At 41.2% G+C, this 21908-nt stretch overlaps 1 protein-coding gene across 1 annotated transcript; it reads left to right on the top strand.

Annotated features, from left to right (window-relative positions):
• The first annotated feature begins 3154 nt into the window (after window positions 1-3154).
• Window positions 3155-17044, top strand: LOC134867259 (insulin-like growth factor-binding protein 5). The gene is made up of 4 exons (XM_063887688.1): window positions 3155-3818; window positions 12529-12746; window positions 12958-13077; window positions 13776-17044. Exons 1-4 carry the CDS (start codon window positions 3485-3487, stop codon window positions 13911-13913), a joined length of 810 nt encoding a protein of 269 aa, XP_063743758.1. The 5' UTR covers window positions 3155-3484; the 3' UTR covers window positions 13914-17044.
• The last annotated feature ends 4864 nt before the right edge of the window (window positions 17045-21908 follow it).

Here is a 21908-nt window from a genome sequence, read left to right as displayed (position 1 = left end):
CTATTCTTTCCTCGGCCATTCGATGCCAATGCTCAACTTTTAGCAACATCGCAAGAGTTCGTAAATTGAGGGTTTTCATCTGGACAAAAACAAGTAAGAGCTCGCTTTTTTAGAGAATGTACTCCCGAAAAGAACAACTTCATCAGTCATTTCAAATAATGACCCTAATTTGACATGTTTGCTTTCAAGTGTCAAAGACCACTAGTAGATTCAAGATTCAAGATTCAAGAAGCTTTATTTATCCCGAGGGAAATTGAGGAAGAGCGACTGTTGCTGGCTGCCGCTCGTAGCAGCGCCGGAACCGGAATGATATCCTACATAGTCCACCAACATCATGAACTAATGAAGCATAGAGAAAGTTCCATCAGAAATTCCCTCCGCTGTGATTCATTCACAAATATCTCTCTCCTCATCCCTCTCTGTGTTCTTACCAACACCCAAAGTAGTCATTTAATCATCAAGAATTTGCACTTTTCCTATTTTGACAGAATAAAACAGAGGAATGGGCGAATGGATTAATGCGTGCACAGATCTTTGAGGAACTCTCATATGATTTCTCATTGAGCAAATAAAGAGAAGAGACAGAAAAATAACACTGTGTCCTCTAAGTGATGATTATATGTTTTGTACTGTTCATCCTCAACTGGAGCTTGAACCATGGGCATAGTTTCCTTGTAATTTGTCATCCTCATCCACTGTCTGATGCCCAGCAAAAATTTGGAGGATGCTCCATTAATCCATGCAGCCTTAACTCCTTAATCCCGTTCATTATCGCTGCTCGGGTTTGGCCAAAGTAGCTCAGCTTTATGTCTTAGTTTTGCTCTTGACGGGTTCTACAGCTCCTGTTGGTTTTGGAGGGAACATTGACTCACCACAAGTCATTTCGGCCTGGAGTTAAACCATCACTCAGGGCATTCTGTGCGGCTGCTGGATTAATTTGTGACCTTGTTTTTTTTCTCAGGATTGGTCCCCTTTTTTTGTGAAAAAAGGAGTGTCCTCTCCAGGTGTTAATGGCTGAATGCAAAAGATGGGAAGTGATGAAGGCATGCAAGGGAAACCAAAGGAACAGCAATGGAAAAAAAGACAGTCCAGATATGTAAACAGTGGTTATGGAACCCCTTCGACATCCTCTGCAAACAGAGTTTTGAACAAACATGGTGTAACGGAACCGTTCAACATGTGCCAATTGTGGTGAAAACAAATCACATAATTCTGCAAGTAACTCCAAAAGAAATGAAACTCCCATGTGAATTCAATTTCATGAAAGTGACATTGTGTAATTATCAAGTCACTAATTCCATAGAGAACATTTTTGGTACAAAATCCTTCAAGATGCTCTATTTTTAGACAAAATGAGCACAGTGCTATAGTATGCTATTACAGCTATATCATTTTGTTAATCAATTTAAATATGTCCAGTAGTGTAATGTAACTAAGTAGATTTACTCAAGTACTGTACTTAAGAACATCATGTTTTTGCTACTCTGTACTACTTTACAGATTTGGATTAATAATGTGAAATATAATCAATAATTAATAAGACTTTGGTTCCACCTGGAGTAAATTCACAAGCTATCCTAGAGTATACTAAGTCATTCAAACTAACTGCACCTTTACCAGCTTTGAAAACACTTATCATTATAATCAAAACATATCATATATCATATTCTGAAATGGGTCAATATGTAAAAGGAGTACGTTTGGTACTTTAAGTAAATGCTAATACTTGAGTAACATTTTGAAAACAGGTGTTTTACTTTTAACAGAGTATTCCTACAATCTGGTACTTCTGCTTGTCTACCTCTGAATGTTTCAGTTAGTGTGTACAGAGAGGACATGTGAGTCAGCTCCGCTGCAGGGTTTATCATTGCTAACAGTGCCTTCTAGTGGTCAAACACTGCGAGTAAATCCCCTATCTGTGGATCCTCAGCCTCAGCATGGTTAGACATGACTTTTAGGGAATGACCGTGTGGCCGTTTATCAAGCCATGAGTGGACAACCGATACAGTTTCCTGACACTGCGCTTTAACTTGAGGAAGAAAAAGCTGCCCCCAAAAGCTGAAGAGATGGGAATAACAGCTCCCACCCAGGGCTGATTTAGAGTGCATATGTGGTGCAAGTTAGAGCACACGCTGAAGCAATCAGGCATTATTCTGCATGCAGGCTATAAAATAATAGAGCCCAGTTGCACTTAAGTTGTCAGGCTGCTGCTTCAAATCTCAAAGTTTGTGACATGCCCCCCCCCCCACCCCCGCACCCCCCACCCCCCACCCCCTCTGTGTGAAAGACAGAAAGACATGTTGGTGGAGTTCCCTTCTGACTACATTTGTAACACGAATGATGTCCAGTGGAAGTAACAGGTGCAGGATTCAAAGTTGACTTATAGCCCTGAGCAGGCATCCCTGTGAGTGTTAACCAAACAAAAAAGCATGGAAAGTGTAAAAATAATAATAATTGCAAATCCATGTTCCATCTATGAAAGAGAGTGATTCCATAATGAATACACATATGGTCAGTCCGGTTCTTCTTTCCAATCATGAATGCAAAGCAGCACTTTTCTCACTAAGGATACTTTTGCATTTGGCAGGGGGTTACTAAGGACTTATTTCTTATGAACTGGAAAGAATCATGATGGTCAAAAATGATTGTTCCTGCAGATATGAAAAGAAAAGTTAAATTGTGGCTATCCATGGATGTGAAATGTTCAAATTATTTTAAATTTGAGAAGTAATGTTGATCATTTAAGACAATACTCATTATTTAAGTTGCTTATCCAGGAGAGTCATCTCACTTTGTAGAAATAAGCTTGTTTGACACATTAGTGATTTTTTAAGAATGAGTTTGAGTGTGTTTGACTTGTTGAAAGTATACTTTCTTGCAGTGTGACGCACTTAAAAGGTATTATGAATCTACAGACATTGAAATCCTGCAGATTTGTGTCTATGCTGAAATGTTTTCACGAGACTTTTGTTTCTGTTGCCTCTTGCACCTCGGCATCAGTTCAGCCTTCAGGGTGAAGGAGCAATCCTCCTGCTGCTGAAAAAAGTGCTGGCCGCCTGCCAACGAACAAGTGCCTCCCTTGCTGTTTAGCGTATTCATAGTTAGGGGTTTGGGCTCGGCTGTTTTTATAAAGGCAAGGCAGCGCTTCAGTTGATCAGTCTGCTCAGGAAACTTCTGCTGGAGAAAGTACTGGAGTCCAAAACCTGAAGAGGAGAGAGATTTTGTGCAGAGAATTCTTGCTCCTGCCGAGGACAACACCTTGGAGAAAAAAAAGCACACATTTGAACTCTTTTTTTGCAGGGTGCACTGCAGAGCCTGTAATTAATGTTATTGAAACAGATAGCAACACTCTTCTTGGATAAAGACTCTTGGCTTTAGCTTTAAAAAAAAAAAAATCGGATTATCTGACTGAGGCATTGTGCTCATTAGTCTACTTTTCCCCCTCCTCTTCGCATTTGAGGTTTTATGCTATAACTGAAGAACAATGTTTCTGAGTTTCTGCCTCTTGGTGACATTTATCTTGGGGCTGTCCGGGTGCTTGGGCTCATACGTGCCGTGCGAGCCGTGTGACCAGAAAGCGCTGTCCATGTGCCCTCCGGTCCCCGTCGGCTGCCAGCTGGTGAAGGAGCCGGGCTGCGGGTGCTGCCTCACATGCGCCCTGTCTGAGGGGCAGGCGTGTGGCGTTTACACCGGGACGTGCACCCAGGGGCTCCGCTGCCTGCCCAGGAGCGGTGAGGAGAAGCCCCTGCATGCGCTGCTCCATGGCAGGGGAGTGTGCACCAACGAGAAAGGATACAAACCTGCACACCCGCCCATAGGTAAGAGCGCACCGGACCACTGTCTCCCTGCATGCTCCGGATCAACTTGTGCAGTGTAAAAATGCATCATATTTTGGCATAAATAAAGCCACATTCTAGTGTTTTCATCTTAAATCTTAATTATTTTGCAGATATTACATGTGTTGCCATGTGGTTCCCTTATTTCTCCATGCTGTCTGTCCGAGCGCGTGTTTGACAGATGGTTTGAGGTGCTATATGATTAACTTTTATCAATTGATTAAACTGCAGGAGCTTATTCCTCCTCAGAAAATGCAACGCAGGTTCAACATCAAGCTGTAACCATGTTGCTTTGGTAGTCTGTTATGAATCATCACATTAGAAGCACAGAAAGTGGATAAATATTCCGGGTGTGTGCCCGGTGTTTGTGGTTCATCTGTTGCGGGTGGCTGCACGCTCCGCTGCGGGTAAAACGCATGAGGTGTCCCGGCTGATCTGAGCCTTTGGTGCGGGGCGGCGGCTGTCAAACTGCGGTCAACTGAGACCCAGGAGACCGTAGCTGACAATGATCCAGAAAATATTTCCATTTTAAAGGCAGAGCGGATCATTACACGCATTTTTCTTAAAATATTTGTTATCCTGACGCCAAAAAAAGGTTAGAACACTTAATGAAAAGGTGTGATAGTGTATTTATATAAGAGTATTAAAGGGTAAAATGTGGGAAACCCTAAAGTAGAGTTTATTCTGCAAATTGCTGCCTGTTTTAATATCCACTCGTGTAACAAGTGTCTGTCAAACCTTACTTTCCATCCCTGCGCCAGAGCGCAATAGCCTTTAAAAAATATATATCTTTCATGTTTCGCCTTTCCAATGTCATTCGCACCTTGAGACGTGAAGTCTACAGAGGCAAGAGAAAAATAACGAGTGAGAAGACTAACATTGGAAAGAAAGCTTGGTGCCTCTGCGCAGTGGAAGCTGAATCCAGATAGATTTGGGTCTTCAGGCTACCCTCAGAGTCGGATTACCTCTAAATCTGTATGCGTGAGAGAGATGCAGGGAGAAAGACCTGGAGATGTTCAGACAGAAAGAGAGTGGAGGCAGCAGCTTTGAGTGATTTCAGGTATTTCTCGGTGTAGCAGAGAGCTTCACTGTCACTCAGACTTTTAGCAGCTTGTCAACAAGCAAATAAGTAGGTGGTAACCACAAAGGGTTTGGCTACATGCCTCATTCTATAAAATGGGCTGCCACTGGGCTCATTTTGGCTGTTGACAGAGTCATTAGGCCATTTGCACCCAGTGAGCTGAACACCTCTCCTTGTAATGACATTACAGCACAATGTGGTTTGTTTGGGACTGCCATTCTTCCAATTGTTCAGAAAAACACAAATGGGAGCTAGCAAACGTCAAAAAATATGATCATTCCCAGTTGTGTGTGTGTGTTCGGGCGGGGCTGTGTGTGTGTGCATTGTGTGTGATCGTTGTGAATGATGACACCTCGGCAGTTTTTTCTCACTCCTGCTTTGCACACACACACACACACACGAACACACACGAACACACACAGCCAAACACACACACACACACACAGATTCTGACTTCTTTGTTGTTCCACAGACGTAATCAGAGCATCTTTTCCTGCCTCTGGCGATGCATTCATTGCATGGGCGCTCAGTCACAACGCAGTGATACAGCAGAATGCCTCTAGCTCTCTCTGTCTTCCCTCTGAAGGGCCTTCTGTCAAGCAGCTCCGCCCGATGGGTAATGGTGAGGTGAGCTTCTGGTTTCCTGTGGTGTGGGGTTGCAGCTGTCTGTGTGTGCTTTACCAGCTGAGCAAAGCCAAACACAGGGAGGAGGAGCTCAAGTGTCCGCAGCCTACTAAATATTGACTGGGGCAGCCAAACAATGGGAGAAAGGAATCTTTGCTATCCTACAGCCTCAACCCCCACCCTTCTTCTCTTGTAAGAAAAAGAGCCCATGCCATTTCTCTGCATCCCAGCGGTGCATTAATTCACGTTTTGCTCTTGGACTATGAGCCCAGGGGTTGCTTGGATTGTAAGGCTCAGGAGGTGGTATGTGCTATGGGGGCACTCAGACTTTGTTAGCCCCCTACGGTGAATCAGACCCGGGAAAGCTTGCCAACAGATATGACTTCATAGCAGCAGGCCCCTCGTCCTTCAAGCTTCTGAAAGGGCCCTATGTTTTAACGGATTGCTCTGTGCCAAGAAACAAAAGATGATTAGGGAGTGGTTCCAACTCAAGAATACTCCACGCACACGGGCAGAAATACTATGCCCCTTATTAGCATAGCAACAGGAAACCGGGTGCCTTTACTGACAGCTTTAATACTTTACATTTGTCTTGGCTCTTTACATGTGCATTTTAAACTTGTTGCCAGACAGTTTTCAGACACATTTCCATTGGTATTTACAATCAATCGAGTACATCAAGCAACTGCAGACTTTGCAAGGAGAACTCTACATATGTATGGCCACACTGCCTTGTCATATCTAAGCAGCATACAGAATCGCTTGTCATCACTTTAGTTTAGAAAGCTCTTTAACATTTAGAACCGCCATCTGCTTTTTACATGTCTGCAGCCTCACCGATGCAGCTGGTTATTGCGTCGCAACCGAGAAACCGAAGCCAGTGGTAAAACGCTGATTCTCTCCGACCATACACTCGGGCTAATGACAACCAGCCACCGTGCTCCGGCCCCTGTGGACGTTGCGTGCTCATACAGACATGCCACATTAGATATAGCCAGGTCACGTGTGGCCCCAGCTGCCTGACAGCTTCATGACGGGCTCATGCGAAAGGAAAGACTGTATGTGGCTTTCCATCCGTCTCACCTTGAACATCTGAGATAGAGCAGTGAAAGCTTAGCATGCTGCAACTGATCTGTTGCAGGTGCTCAGAAGAATTATTAGAAAGGTCACTTTGTCGAGGACTTCGGGATAGAGAAAAAGCATGCACTTGGTTGAAAATGTGATGCCAAGAAAATAAGGAGGACCTGGTTCCTTAGATGTGACATTGATACCAGTGATGTAGACCTGCTTTTGTCTGCACATAGCATTTAGATGCATGGCCATAGGGTGTACAGCAGCAGAGCTGTCGCTGGCAAGCGCAAAACCTTTTTGGCACACTTGCATGATTTCTCCCTGTAAAACTTTACGGTGGTATTTGTACAGCTTATTGGTCACTGACACCTAGCCTGCTGGTGGTAGCAGCTGTGGAAGAAATCAGCACTCACTGTAGTCTTTCTACGTTATAGGAGCATGTGATTCAATAATCACAGGGATGGCCTCATGCTGGGCTCACATGTTAACCTGACTTGAGTACTGTAACCTCGCAACCAACACCTTAAGGGCTGTACTACAAAACTACTTCCAAAAGCCAGGCTTTCTTTGCATTAGCTAGCTCGAAAAAAGTAAAGTAAAGATATTGCAGAATACAGCCACCTATTGATGCGTATTAGAGAGATTACATTTATGAGTAAGATATTTATTTTACCACTTGATTGACCCTCATTGCCTCCTGATCATTTCTAATATGGTAACGCATATTCTTCGCCACTTATACTTCACATTTCAAACATAGTATCTATAGACTATTCCATTTTGTAATTGGTATTCTTTTAGCTGAATATCGGCAGTGTTAAAAAGACCTAAGAAAATCAGGACTACACTGATGGCTGTTTATCTGGGTACATATGTCTAATCAGAAGGCATGGGAATGATGGGTTCTCATGTCGCTCTGGCCATAGCGTCCAGATATGTCAATCTGGACTCAGCAACTTGAGCAAGAATCGCAAAGAGCGGAACTGCTGAAGCTGAAATAAATCTGAGCAATTTTCGTAAGACTCCAGGTTTCAGCATCCACCACTTGTCCAAAGTATCTCAAGCTCAGAGCTTGGTCAGATGCTTGCTACCATTTGATTCATGATGGGGGCCAAGCCTGCCACGCTTTTACCAACTTTGAAGCTCAAGTCTCCCTACGCAGCACCACGAGCACCGGATAGAATGCTCTAAAGCAAGCATTCTCTTGTTTAGCTCGTAAGATCTTTCTCATCTAAGTGTCCAGAGTGACCCCTAGAAAACATTTGTTTGCCAGTGTCCAAAGGTGGAAAACATGCTCTTGGTCATTAAAATGCACGCTTGATAGGAATTTTGTAGAAACCAGGCCTGGTCTCCCATTTAATCGCAATTGTTGAAAAGAGAACGCAATTGTTTCCTGGACTCTCTTTTTGGTAATATTTGATCCATATGATATGCGGTATTGAAATTCTACCTTGGTCCACTCAGATGGCACACATTCAACATGCTAACATTAGTTTTCCTTGACACACACTGTTGGTTTGAAGGGCAACAGAAGTATAAGTCTCAATATTGAGTTTAGGCATGATAAAAGGAAAGACAGAAAAGTTCTTATTAGGTATTTGAAAAAGAGTTCCAATTATGATAAATAAAAAGGCTTAATGCTTTAAAGGTTATGCTGCTTAATATTTAACTTCAACTTCCACTATGTTCCTTTTTGGTAATGCATGGAGAAGAGCTTTGTAAATCATAACCAGAAGTTCCAAACTGTCGCCAAAATCTGTTTTTTATGCTGCTAGAGGGATAGAACATTGTCGCATCCAGCAATTGTGTTGTGGTGACGTTGACCCAAGAAGAGGTTGTGTCCATCCATGTTGGTTTTTCAAAACCAAAACTAGGAATGTATAGTAGATGAACTATGCACCTCTCCCTGATAATGTGCTTTTCACATGACTGGGTTGCAACATGAATCAAGCTTTTATACGCGGAAGCTGTAAACAGGTCAGAAGGTTTGCTTACCTACATCAGCATTTCCCTCTTGGAAATATTTTGCATCCTCTCATAAGTCCTGTTTTGTGATTTACAATCCTTGGATTGTTCTTGTTGCTATTTATACCGTGCATTCAGAAAAGCAGGAAACTTTTTGATTGCAACGAACATATTATGTGTGCACAATACCATGGGAAGAGTTATTTCCTGCATTTTTTAGCTGCTGCCGGAGACCACGCACTGGGTCAAAGAACTGAGATACAAAAGTACATAAGGGTCAAAACGTAACTCCCTTGCAGTCGGGGCTGGTCAAAGACGCACCCCATGGACACAGCATTTGAATAAGCCCATATTACACTACAGCTCCAACTGGGTTTGAATATAGGCTGTCTTCTCATGTAACCAGACTTTGTGCACTGTTGTCAGATGTTATCTTGTCGCTTCATCCATACCGTGACTCCAGAATCGATACTTACCTTGTCATTGCATCTGCAAATTATTCTGCTACTGAAGAGTTTTGGCAAAGGTTACTTGTACCCCATTTTTAAAAGGCCTCTATAACACATGTTCCTTTGGTCATTGGGACTTTTGTGCAGCTGTGAATGCATCCTCTGTGACTTGCCCAACTCTTCTGGTTTGTTCACACCTCCCTTTCTGCTCTAGAAACGGCAGGGTTATCAGGCCATGACCTTGCTTTCAAATATTTAGTAGTGGAGGCTGTCTAAGACGAAAGGATAGTTTACTCACGTCATGCTTTAACTGACACAGGCCCACAGGCTCATTTGTTCCTTCATTATCTTGTCCTACCCCCTGTTGAGATTAAACGGCACATCTATTCAAGCGTTTCTTACGTCTTGTAAAGATGTAATATCAGATGCAAGCGCACTTAATCAAAGGCAGGATATAACAACAAGTGGTGTAATGGTTGGAACTCTAATGAAAGGTCGGGGAAGCTATTGTCCTTTGATGCTTTTTTTGCAGTATTGTTACGATATGGAGGAGAGAAAAATCTAAAGACGAGGTAACTTATCTTTCATGCCTGGACTGTTGCCGGTAAGAAACTTGGGATATTCATGAAGCATAATTGTGTGCAGATGTTAATTTTTAAACAGAAAAGTATCAGGTGCACCTCCTTTGGCTACTCTGCTCCTCTCACCCTAATGAAATCTTTAGCATGGGCAGAGAGGGAAAGAGAGATAGCAGCACAGCTTTGGGCTCAGCTGAATGGTAGAGCTGCACATGACTTGGCTCACTTGGCTCCCGTCCAGCATCTTGGCTGAGTTTCAGGAGTTAAACACAGACCCTCTAAGCCTCCTTTACAAGCTGGGTACCCTGAGCATGGAAAAACTGAGTTTTTGTTGCTGCGCTGGAGAGCCCACTTCAGAAAAGATGAGTTTGGTGATTTTGTGAGTGGAGGAGAAAAAAAGTCACACACCATTGTCTTCAGAAAGGCTGCATTGTTTTGTTTTTTGAATCGAGACAAAAACGTTGTTCTGTCCTTTGTTTGAGTGACTTGTAAGATGATCGAGAAATATATATTTACTTTATTTATCCCAAGTTTGGAAGTTGTTTTGTCACAGCTGCCTTTTTACAGTCAAAAATTACAAAAATATAATGTGTAGATATTCTCAATAGAAAAAGGACATGTATTTCAAAAGACTATCTAAACACTTTCAAATATACAGATTATAAGAATACTTTCTCGTATACCAATATACTAAACATATGAAAATAATGTGCTTTAATACATAAAAAAAAAATAGTTTGCAATTGCTTTAAATTAAAAGTAAAATATATCCTGTGAGGTAAGATGGATAAAATGGATGTGCCGGGACCTTTATTAGCCTGGCCATTTATATGCTCAAATGAGATTACAAATGAAGCAGGAATGCACGTTAAAAAATAACACGGCCCATATTTTCGACAGCCAAATATGTGGCATTTTAATCAAGCAGTTATGGGACTGGACGGCTGAAATGAAGAGTTTTTCCACAGTGGTCACAGGCCCGGCGTGCATCGGAGTGCTTGTTTGACGTATTTATTTATAGCGAGTAATAGCCTCGTAGTCTGAGCGGGGAAGACACAAGGACATATCTAAACACAAACCAAGGCCTGCCAAGTCATGAGTTGTGCGATTAATTTCAAAGAGACGGCAGTTCAGCGCAGAAGCCAAAGACCCAATTCTGGTAATCACCCCCCCACCCACCCCCCTTCTTCCCCTCTTCCCCTCCCAAAGACTCCAGACGCTCATGCTGTGTCAGGCTCTTTGAACATCAGTTTCTCAGAGCCCGTGTCCTTGTTACGTCTCAGTGGCTTTCTCTATGGTGGCTGTGTACTCACAGGGCAGTCAGCAAAGTAATGGCAACAATCTTATTACCCCTGTTTTCTTTCTCGCCCGTATACAAGTATGAAAGTTGATTTGTCTTTCAGCAGAGTTGGCCTACAGTCGGCAGCCAACATTCCTCTCTGGTTCATTGCGTCTGGCCCTGTGCACCACGGCGGGTTTCCTTGTCAGATAAAAATAACCAGGGTCATCCACTGGCACCGTCGCTTTAGCCAGTTGGGGCCTGGCAGAGTCCCCACAATAACTCTGTACTTATGGTACAGCTAAGCCAAGGGGGTGGGGGGGCGGGGCTCAGGGCTTCTTTCTGTGCCCTCAAAGAACCTCTGGCTGGGGGTCCAAGCTTAAGAGGCTGAGCCCCAAACATAGGAGTAGTGGGGGCTACGTTAAGGATAAAGGACCTCAACCTGTGAACATCCTATCAAGAGACTATGGTGCCCCCTGGGGGAGCTGATATTACGTCTAAGAGGTGCATAAAATGGGACAGAAATGTTAAGGCATTTATACGAGTCCATGGAGCAACTGGATTTTCCTCAGCTTGACATTTAAATCAGTTTAATGTGGGCCACGTCGCTGCAAAGTTACGACACTCCGAGGCCTGAGTCCCTGTTGCAGTGTTCCAGATAATGTGTTAGCAAATTTTCCAGGCATTGCAATGCAACATATGATGCGGTTTTCCAAAGTTGTCGAGATATGTATGCTTACAAATATGTGCTGCCTGGTGCCGGTATATCTGTGTTTATGTGCGACCTTAACTGACTTAAAGACCAAAAATAAATCTCTATTTTTTATGGATGCAGACTAAGTGGTCTTACGTGGAGGGAAGTTTAGCACTTTTCAGATGTTTTAAGATGTAGGGTAAGGAGATTGGAAGGTAAAACTCCTGTGCTAGCTGTAGGAGTTCATCAGCTGTCAATTTCCCCACCTCTATAAACAAATGGCTAGCAACAGTTGGTGGCACAGACCCTGGGAAAAGCACCTGGGATTTATGGTAGTCTACCAACAAGCTGCAGAACTTTTTCTGAATTATGCAGATAGCCTTTTTTTAAGTGACTGTTAACATTGTAAACATAAATCCTACATCAACATTCTGCTGGTTCCTCATAATACTTAATTACAGGTCTATGATGACTATAATTAGTTAAGACATTACCCTTTCCAGAGACATTTTTCATTCCTGAATTTTATGTTCTTGTTCAAATAAAATGTTAAGACTTGTTTCATCATGAAATAATGACGCAAGGGATTAAATAAACAAACACAGGGGAAATTCCCACTAAAGTGGGGAACAGCTCCATTTTAAACACAGTTTTAAGGATTTAAACAGTAAGTTTGGTGTAAACCATTTTTATTGGTCTTTTCAATTACAAACTTTTATTTTGTCAATGTTGTGTTTACAGCTTATGGAGATTAACATGAGGCAGTTTTATTCAATCAATTCACACCCCTTTCCAAAAGAGGGCAGGCACAACAAGCCAACCAGTGGGAAACACTTTTCATGTAATGTTTAATACAAATATTGACGCAAATGCATTAATGTAAAGCTGAAGCTCGGTTGTGTGTTTAAAACTGTGACATTAATTGACTGTTTATTATTTGCTCTGCTGCAGATCGTGAGTCCCGGGAGCATGAGGACACCATTACCACAGAGATTACAGAGGAGCTGCAGCCCGCTAAAGTGCCACTCCTTCCCAAAGAACACATTGTGAACAGCAAAAAAGTCCACGCACTGCGCAAGGAGCAGAAGAGGAAGCTCGGGAAGCAGCGCTCTATTGGCTCCCCCATGGACTACTCCCCTCTGCCCATCGACAAGCATGAGCCTGAATTTGTAAGTTTTCATTTTCAGTTTGAACTTTCATCAAATTTAAGGTGTAGGTTGAACACCTTTTGAGGACTCCTAATGGTAGTATCTTAGCAATGCAAGCTACACGCCTTCATTGTTATATCTACAGTAAAATCACTTTGAGTTTTGAATTGCTAAGGGTGCGTTTTATTCCCTTTGTTCAGCATTTGTAACTCCAATCTGTCTTTCTGCAAAGGGTCCATGCCGGAGAAAACTGGATGGGATCATTCAGGGAATGAAGGACACTTCTCGTGTAATGGCTCTGTCTTTGTACCTTCCCAACTGTGACAGAAAAGGATTCTTCAAGCGCAAGCAGGTGGGTTTTCTTCAGGAAAGTGTTTGCACTTAGAAGTCCTTCCAAAAATGTTGTGGACTCTGCATCGATATCTTCTATTTACAATCATTGTTATCTTTTTGTTCGCCCTCTTTCCAAGTGCTGTGTCTTTTTAAATCATCATTTAAAAAAGGCTGATTTGCTTGCATAGGCAAAGTAAATTAGCTATATTGTTAGTTCCAACACATGTTGGTCAATGACCTGTTAACAACCAGTCAACAAGCTTCTTACCTTGTAGTAGATAGTTAGCAAGCAAGCTACATTTAACAAGCTTTTGTGGCCACCATTGTGACTAAATAACGCAAACATGTTGGCTACCTGGCTAGCATGTTAAGCATTAGCCAGGGCCAAAACTCTCCAGTTCATAATAGCCATCCATCTATACTGATTTGATTGAAGATCATTTCATGGGAGTTTTCATGGAGGAAAGATATACCAGGAGTATAGCTTTAGCAATAAGGTTATAATCTGCAAAAGAAAAAAGCAACATGGCACCAGAAGTGAGTTGAGTTGAGCAAAGCTAAAACCATGCAGTGGAAACACAATGTATGCTACCAAGCTACTAGCAAGGATGAGTTAATAAACTTTGCTGCACCATTTTCTAGGCTTTACCGTTTGCACCTTTTCCAACACTTGCACCTCACTACATCACAACAATAATTTTGTTTTCTGTCCCACAGTGCAAGCCATCCCGCGGACGTAAACGAGGCATCTGCTGGTGTGTGGACAAGTACGGCGTTCAGCTCCCTGGCACAGACTACAGCGGCGGGGACATTCAATGTAAAGACCTGGAGAACAGCAACAACAACAACGAGTGAAAAGGGGAGGACCACCCTTTACCCCCACCCCCCGAACCCTAACCACCACGTGACCCAGGGCCCACGCCTCCCCTCTGAATCACATCTGTTTGCTCCGCCCTCCATTTGCTTCAAGATTTTTGTTTTTTTCAAGTTGAAAAAAAAAAGGAAGAAAAAAATCCAAACGAAAGTACAGGCTGAAAAAAAGACACCTGCTTTTTATTTTTTTATTATTTTCTTGTGTTGACCAAGTACTCATCTCTGAATGAGCGGAACAGTCCCAGAAGATTTACTCGATCCCTTGACTCTTGCTCATGGGACCCCTTTGTCTGAGGCGGGTCCCCTGGCTGCAGATCAACGAAAATATATGCACAATGGATATATTTTTATAGAAGCTAGGGGTTTCAATACACGACTTTGTATGATATAAAATTAGAGCAAAATCATTGTGAAGAAAAAAAAGTATCAGGCACATTGGTTGATCAGTTTTAGGCTGTTGAACACTGTGGAACTGAAAATTGGCAGAGTAATTGGGTGTTATTCTAAAAGGAACAAATAATAGATAGGGATATGCTGTAACAGTTGACTCTATCTGGGTATGTGGTTCTGTCAGAGCACTTATGAATAGGGGAACCTGCTTAGATATGTGTAACTTCACAAAATGATGCGTGCATGAATGCGTGGATGTGTACAGTGCGTGCGTGTGGTATGTATCCGCCTGTGTTGGTGTATGATGGGAGTGAGCCTACTACGAAAAGATTGTCCTTTTTCCTGTCTCTTTTGTTTGATTTTGTCACAACAAGTATTGCTAGCGCTTGAAGTGGTCTTGGGGCTGGCCTTCTCTTTAACCGATGTAAAGTATGTCTCGGGGACAGTGATGGGTGGAAACAAAAGAGTAAAGCAGATCGTCACAGATGACCCTATACATAATGTGGCTCTTCGACAATGTAGCTAGCCTGATATGCCAACTGTGCCTATTGAAACAGACACTGCCATGCAGGGCGACACAGAACTTAGAGAGCGCTGCTGACCCTACCGGTGAAATAAAGATTTTTCAGCGATGGGACTCAAAGTTTGACTTCCGAGTTGAGTGCATGATCGAACTCGCCAGTCGGGCCAGTTGCTTCTCTGATCCAGTTGTGTGAAGTGTAGTTTTGTATGGTTTTTGTTTGTGCTGTTTTCTTTGCCTTCAGTGAAGTAAAGACCGCCCACTTTTGAGCCATGTTCCTTATCAAGTGGTTTCCCCTCAGTACTGCTACTACAGTGTAACCATGGTGTATTACTTTTAAATATAGTTATTGAATGTTGTTTTTTTCTTCCTGTAGAAACAAAGTATGACAACAATGTAATTGTGCTTGGGAAAAAGATATTTTTGCCCGTAAAGAATTTGTAATAGGTCCTTGTAGCCTTGTCAGGAGAACGACCCAGAGTCTTTAGACTACAGGGCGGTCAAAGAAGCTAACACTCTGCAACCCTTCGCTAACATGCTTCCATGCTAAGGCTATACATCTTAAGAGAGCATGATTTAAGGAAAAAGGTTACAGGTTATAACAGGGTCATTTAAGTAGAGTTGTTCTCTCTGTGTGCAAGTCACAGTGCCTTCCTTCATACAAATACATTTAAATAGTGACGTGAAAGTGACATGGATATCAAACAGGGCAATTTCCTCTTTTAGACAGTTAGCCTGTGCCAGGGCTGATACAGTGATCAAGAGGTCTAGGTTTTAGTTGTGATTAGGAGAAGAACAATGAATGTCCTGTAAATGACGTCAGCAACACATAACAAACCCATTAGTAATCTCTGTACCTCGGGGGCAATTCTGGATAAGAATGATGTTTGGGGAGATGCTGTGAAAAGCGCAGTCAGTTAATCTCCCCTTTACTCTCTCTTTGACAACCAATAAGCTATGATACTTGCTTTTTTCATGTAAATGCCAATGTATATGATTGCCAGAGAGAGGGAGCCAACGGATGCTAAATCAAGCATTTCAGAAATGCTATGCACATCCCCAATGGCTTCAGGTTGTGAATATATTATCAAGGTTCTTTGCCCCACTTCCAACACCAAATCCCCACTACCACTTTCGAAAAGAAAAAAAAAGCAGCTTGCACTTATTTCAGTTACTCATTATTGATATTGACACACAACGACGTCCTTAGATGTGGTATCATGAAGTTGTTGGAAACGGAAAAAGACAAAAAAAAAAAAAACAGCCACAAAAGCTAAATGTTGTGTTATCTTGTGCTAACCTTTTAAAGGTGGTACTTTGAGGTGATTGTTGTCGACAGGGGCTGTGCAGCCCATGCCTGGGACCTCCAATACAGCAACATCCTTTAGGGACAAATAGATTTAAAGTAACACGCAGCTAGAGATGTTCTCATGGCCAATTGCACAGTGAGTTAGGATAAAAGAGACGGAGGGGACAGAGGAAGAGTGAGCGCCATGGGCAGTGGTCGTAATCAGGGCCTAGCCACTTCCCCCGATATGGGTTCACCAATTGCATGACATTAGATACAGTTAGCAAGACAGTTGACAGGAACCATGGAAATCTGGGGAATGCATTACTTTAACCAGGAGCACTTTGATACTCTTGAGCGAAAAACAAGGAAATCTCTGGGACCGTTCACTGTCCGGATCAATCATCGGTGTGAATACAATGTTCCAGGTGTTTTTTATCTTTTGTTTGGATTGCAGGTGGGGGTTCAGGATTAAACAAGTCTAACAGTGACTTCCTGTTCCCCACGCCTGTTTGCGTGTAGTGACTTCCTCAGGTTTCTCGTTTCCTACTTGGTTTAAACTCATATTTCATACTTCTGTAGTACAGTAACACAATACAATACAGCTTTTTTCTGAGTACATAACACTTTCTGGATGTAATGAGTCAATACAATTGGTTTTCATAATTTGGTGTTCACTGGCTTGTGAAAAGGACCCATCGGTGGCAGGAGGACAGTGGGAAATAAAAATGGTCAGTATTTGGAACTACATAAAATGAATAAGAAAAAAAAAAAGAAAAAAAATCTCAAATTATTAAAGTGAATATCACTGTGTAATATTTATTCAACTTGTAATTTATGTACTCTTTTAACCTTTGTCTTTTTTTGTTATGACAAAGCATTTATTTAAATAAAGTTATGTATTCATTTAAGAACTCTGGTGAGGTTTTTTTATTTCCTTTTCTGAAGACGGGCCAATAAAACGGCTTGAAATGTACAGTTTGGAGTACAATCATCCTGCTAGTAAGCACTGACTAATCTCCGAGGCACGAGCAGATAAACCTCTTAGACATAAGTCTGAGACAACCAGGCTAGCCCACAAGGATCTCATGCAGCATGCAGGATGTGACTTTATAAAGCCTTGCCCGAGGGCAAGTCACCTGGTTTTCAACACCATAGTCAAGAAAGATTGCACAGGAACAAGGAAGTCATTTAAAATGAGTTTGAACTTCAAGGGGGGGATAACATCTACTGGACCAGCTCACTATTCAAATGACTAAGAAGAAGGGATTTGTAGCCCGGGGGGAATTCATCAGGTTATGGAAAACCTTTATTACCACTTAAAGGCAGAATGGACTCCTCTGAGGCCCGTCCATCCATAAAGACATGCACTAAAGCTTAAAGAGCATACATAGACACAAGGTGTGGACAGAATGTGCAAGGCAGAAAGGCTGTAGAATGTCTGGTAATATAGTCACTGATGATATAGTAAGACTAAGGTAAACTCACCCACAAAGACACATTATTTGCAACAGTGCATTAAGGCCATTATAGGCTTGGAGAAGAATAATTGAAGATCTGCCGGAAGGGTTTAATATTTTTAGAAAAAAACATTAAATATTATCAAAGAAACTAGTGAAGTTGAAGCTATCTTTTAAAGTTTGTTGCCTTGACACAAATACACATTTTTCTTTTTTCAATTCAAGCACTTTTATAACTTTGACATCAGAAAATTCAAGTTGGGCATTTTAAATCATTATTTTACCTTTTGAATCTATGACAAAGTTATTAGAATGTTGACTCTGAAATTATCCCCCAACCTTTATTTCTTTTTAAATGAATAAATAATTTATGACTCTAAATATCTGATTTAAATATTGTCCAAATATCCTTTTAAATAAACATGTTTGATCATCTGATGTACAGAAATGATATCAGCTACTATTGGCAGTTTGTATTTAATTCCTTCTGCATGCATAGACACTCTAACCCTAAGGATAACATTTGGAATGGATCTAGGAATTCTTGTGGGCATCTCCACAGGAGGATGTCTGGTCATTTTTCATTCCCTTATAGATTCCAGGAAGTGACAGAGTTGGATTTTTCTTTTTGGGGGGCCACCAAAGTCTTTCCCTGGGGAGCTCAGGACTTTGACCAACTACAGATGTTGGTGACGGCAGCAGGGCATGAAAGGGTGGAGGGCCCGGCAGATCCTGAACAGCGTGCAGATCAAGGGTGCCGTAAAGGTTGTTGTGGTGTGTGTACGTGCAGAAGGGAGGGCACAGACTTTGACTTCGGGGGAGGAGGAAACATGTGTAGAAGATTTGATTTGCGAGTCAGTGAACATGACAATTATTATTTGTCTTCAAAGAAACTGACAACTGCACTTAGGACTTCAAAGCATTTATGCCCCTTTTATTACATAATTAGGCCAACAACGTCGGATGGCTCCATCTGACATGGAATCACGCACCTCACTCCGTCAAAATGTCGCGTTGAGCGTTAGTGTGCAAGGCAGACATCAACTTTTCCCACCCCTCAGAATTTCTGTAAATATGTGAATAAACAAATGCTCAATCTGTAAAATCACATGCAATAGATTTGGAGATTGTTTCATTTGTTTGTGCATCAATTTGCCTGTGGCATATCATTAAATGTGACTTTTAGAAACAATGATGGGGCATTTAAAGACATCAGTGTACAAATGGCATGCAGATGTTTACACTGCATAATTGGGATCTTTGCCAATCACTGCTTGTGTTTTGTACTATCTCTTAAAGGGGTAATGGTGGCTCTTTTCATCACTGGGATGGAGATGAAAGGAGATTTGAAAGAATGTACAGTGCTCCGGAGTAAATCACATGACTTAGCGCTGGAATCCTCCGATGCCGGTGGTAGTAGACGGCAGACAAGTGTCTGCTAGTTTTCATCCAAGCCCTTTCATCAGAGATGGACTTAGACCCGGATCCCAAATAGAGGGTTCTTCAGCGTGGATCGGATGTGACTGTGAGAACCACAACTGCATGTTAAGTAAACCAACTTGGAGATTAAGATTTGACATTCTACAAAAATAAAAGGAGCATTTACAGTCACAGCTTTGAAACATAATGTTATGCCTTAGAGTATATCAGTATTAAACCAGTGGTCTAGTCATAAAACATGCCTCATGTCTGGAGAAAAAGTTGTAAGAATACAACTTAACATGTCATGAAAGACTGAGGTAATCCAAACCAGCATTTGTAATTTGTGTAATTCTAGCCATTGGTTTTGTTAGCTTTGTACTCACTTAAGTAATTGCTGAAATCCCAAAAAACAGCTAATTTGCTAAAAATAGGTCTTACTGGGTAAGAAACACTTGTGGTTAGACGGATCATAAATAACTCTTAGGTTAAAGTTATTTTTAAATTACAAACAACCCCAATTACTGACTGACTACCTGTTTAAATTTTACCTTTGACATTTTTTGAAATATTTTTGAGTTGTTGGGCCTTTTTTGGCTTTCTGGTCTCAATCCTATCATTGATCCCGGATGGATTGAAACATAGTGAGTTAAATATGTTAATTTAGGGATGCTAATAGTCAGCAATTGTCAGAAAAAAACATTAATGCTCAAAATATGAAGATTTCCTGCTTTTACCTGTGGTATCATTTTAAACTTAATGTGCCTGGTCTTTGACTGACAAGACATCTCATTTGTTTTAACATTTCAAAGCTCAAATCAGTAGTCTTGAAAATAATTAGCAGAACAGTGTACCATAACAAATATTCCAAGTAAAATGTTGGGTCCCTATATTAATGAATATTTATATGCTTACCCCTTTTGCACAGTGTGAATCAAAAGTGCATACTGTAGCAACAGTTTTTAAAGATTTTCCAAAGTATATAGGGCTGAAGTCTTTCCATACCTCCAGATTCCACATGCTGAAAATACACAGCCTATTTTTGCATAGATTTATTTTTTTAAATCAGTTTTCCAGCTGAAAAATAACACCAGGCCTCTTAACCCATATTCACAGCTAAATGTCTCTGCTGTTGTACTTCCTGCTAACATCGGAGCACCATGTCATTTCAGCAAAGAAAAAACAACAATTATTTTGTTAACATTCAACAAGTACAGCTTCCGCGAGTCTTAGACGCAGACCCACCATCAACATATCAAGGGAAGTTGTTGAATGCTAACAAAAGAAATACTAGCCTGAAAGTAGGGCAGATCTTAGGCTCTCCAGGCCAATACACGCACATGTGCGTTTGCACATACACATACACACATTCAAACACAATCACGAAAGCACACACATACTCACCCCCCCACTCTTATTCCCACTGCTAAACTACCCTACTCAGCCCATTGTGCCGGATCTATCAAACCCAAAACAAAAGACACTTGTTTTGATTTGTTTTCAGAAAAGGCCAGCCTTAAACTACCATTAAATGTGCTGAACAACCCAGAGGAAGCCTGAGATTCATGTGTAACACCGAGCCAAGCTGTCAAATTTTTCATGCAAACTGGTTGCCAAAAAACCCCAGCATTAATAAGATAAAATAAAAAGAAATTAGGAAGAAAAAAGATCCATTTTGTCACAAAAAAATGAGCAAAGCTGTAAAGCTGGAGTTGAAAGAGAGTTTCTGGGACGAGTGCTCAGCTAACTGGCACACTGGCACAGTATAGGGTTACAAGGCCAAAGCCAGTCAGGAGTGGTCTCATATGATACACTTTTTGGCCAGAACTTCAAAGAGGTCTTTCTTTACACCCAAGTCTTGAATCATTTGATCGCTAATCAATGGTGACTTTTGTTTGGGGACTTTTGAAGGTAAAATCTGCTTAGGCTGTAGAACACATAAAAGCCTAACATATGTCCTCAATGTTGCCTGAACAATATTATATTATTGAGTGTAAAGTCTATCCGACACAATCGTTTCTACAATGATTGAGACTGATTTAAGGTAATTCTTCATTAGGTTTTTACAAGTCTGACTTAATGCAATACCCATGCTATATGAACATGTAAAGAGCTATGGGTCAATCCCTCCCTGATGCAACCACACAGTAAAAGCTGTGGGTGGGGTCTTTTTTTCTGTGCAATAATACAAGGTAAAAGATGAATACCTTACTTTTAGAACATAAAGTATAGTTTGATTTGATTAGGGTTAAGGACGACTGAACCCCCTTATTGGCTTCATTAGAATGAGGGTGTAGGGTTATTATTTTGGTATCTTGAAATCTGTTTATTGTTTACAGTTTAGTTTAGCTGGGATGGTCATTTCAGTGTGAAAGGAAGGAATGACTAGAGGGACCAATAACTATTTACAGTACAGACATCTGGTATGTGAGTACTGCATTCAATCTGATTTGAAAATCCCAGCTGTCAGTCAGTTGGACCTAAGAGGATTTAATTTATTCATTTAGGGCTGTTACAATATCAAATGTTCAATACATGATTATTGTAGCCAAAATAATTTGCAATAAAGATATAACAGTAAAATATGTTGGAATAAATAAGTAGCATTCATCTTTTGTTGCCATTTTGGTGGGAAATGAATTACACTAACAACTTGAGTGTAAGGAAGGTGGTATATTTACACAAAAGTGTTCAAAATCAAACAGTTACTTACATCTGCCATCATGATATCATATGTGTGACTTGACTTATATACATGCCAGCTTTTAATTATCAAAGTTTAATATTGCTTTTTAAATTCCAAGTTGTATATACTAGGCTAATTTCTGTTGCTGGTGTTACACTTTGAGAGCTTTTGCTCTGTTCAAGCTATAATCAGGGATTTATAAAAACAGAAAATA

This window comes from Eleginops maclovinus, chromosome 7 (genome assembly GCF_036324505.1).
Source record: "Eleginops maclovinus isolate JMC-PN-2008 ecotype Puerto Natales chromosome 7, JC_Emac_rtc_rv5, whole genome shotgun sequence".
Classification (NCBI taxonomy): domain Eukaryota; kingdom Metazoa; phylum Chordata; class Actinopteri; order Perciformes; family Eleginopidae; genus Eleginops; species Eleginops maclovinus.
This window is presented reverse-complemented; position numbering and strand designations above follow the sequence as displayed.

Coding starts and splice junctions, on each gene's coding strand:
- LOC134867259 (XM_063887688.1), top strand. CDS start 3,485: ATGTTTCTGAGTTTCTGCCTCTTGGTGACATTTATCTTGGGGCTGTCC. Junction 12,747..12,957: donor ACAAGCATGAGCCTGAATTT/GTAAGTTTTCAT, acceptor CTTTCTGCAAAG/GGTCCATGCCGGAGAAAACT. Junction 13,078..13,775: donor GATTCTTCAAGCGCAAGCAG/GTGGGTTTTCTT, acceptor TCTGTCCCACAG/TGCAAGCCATCCCGCGGACG.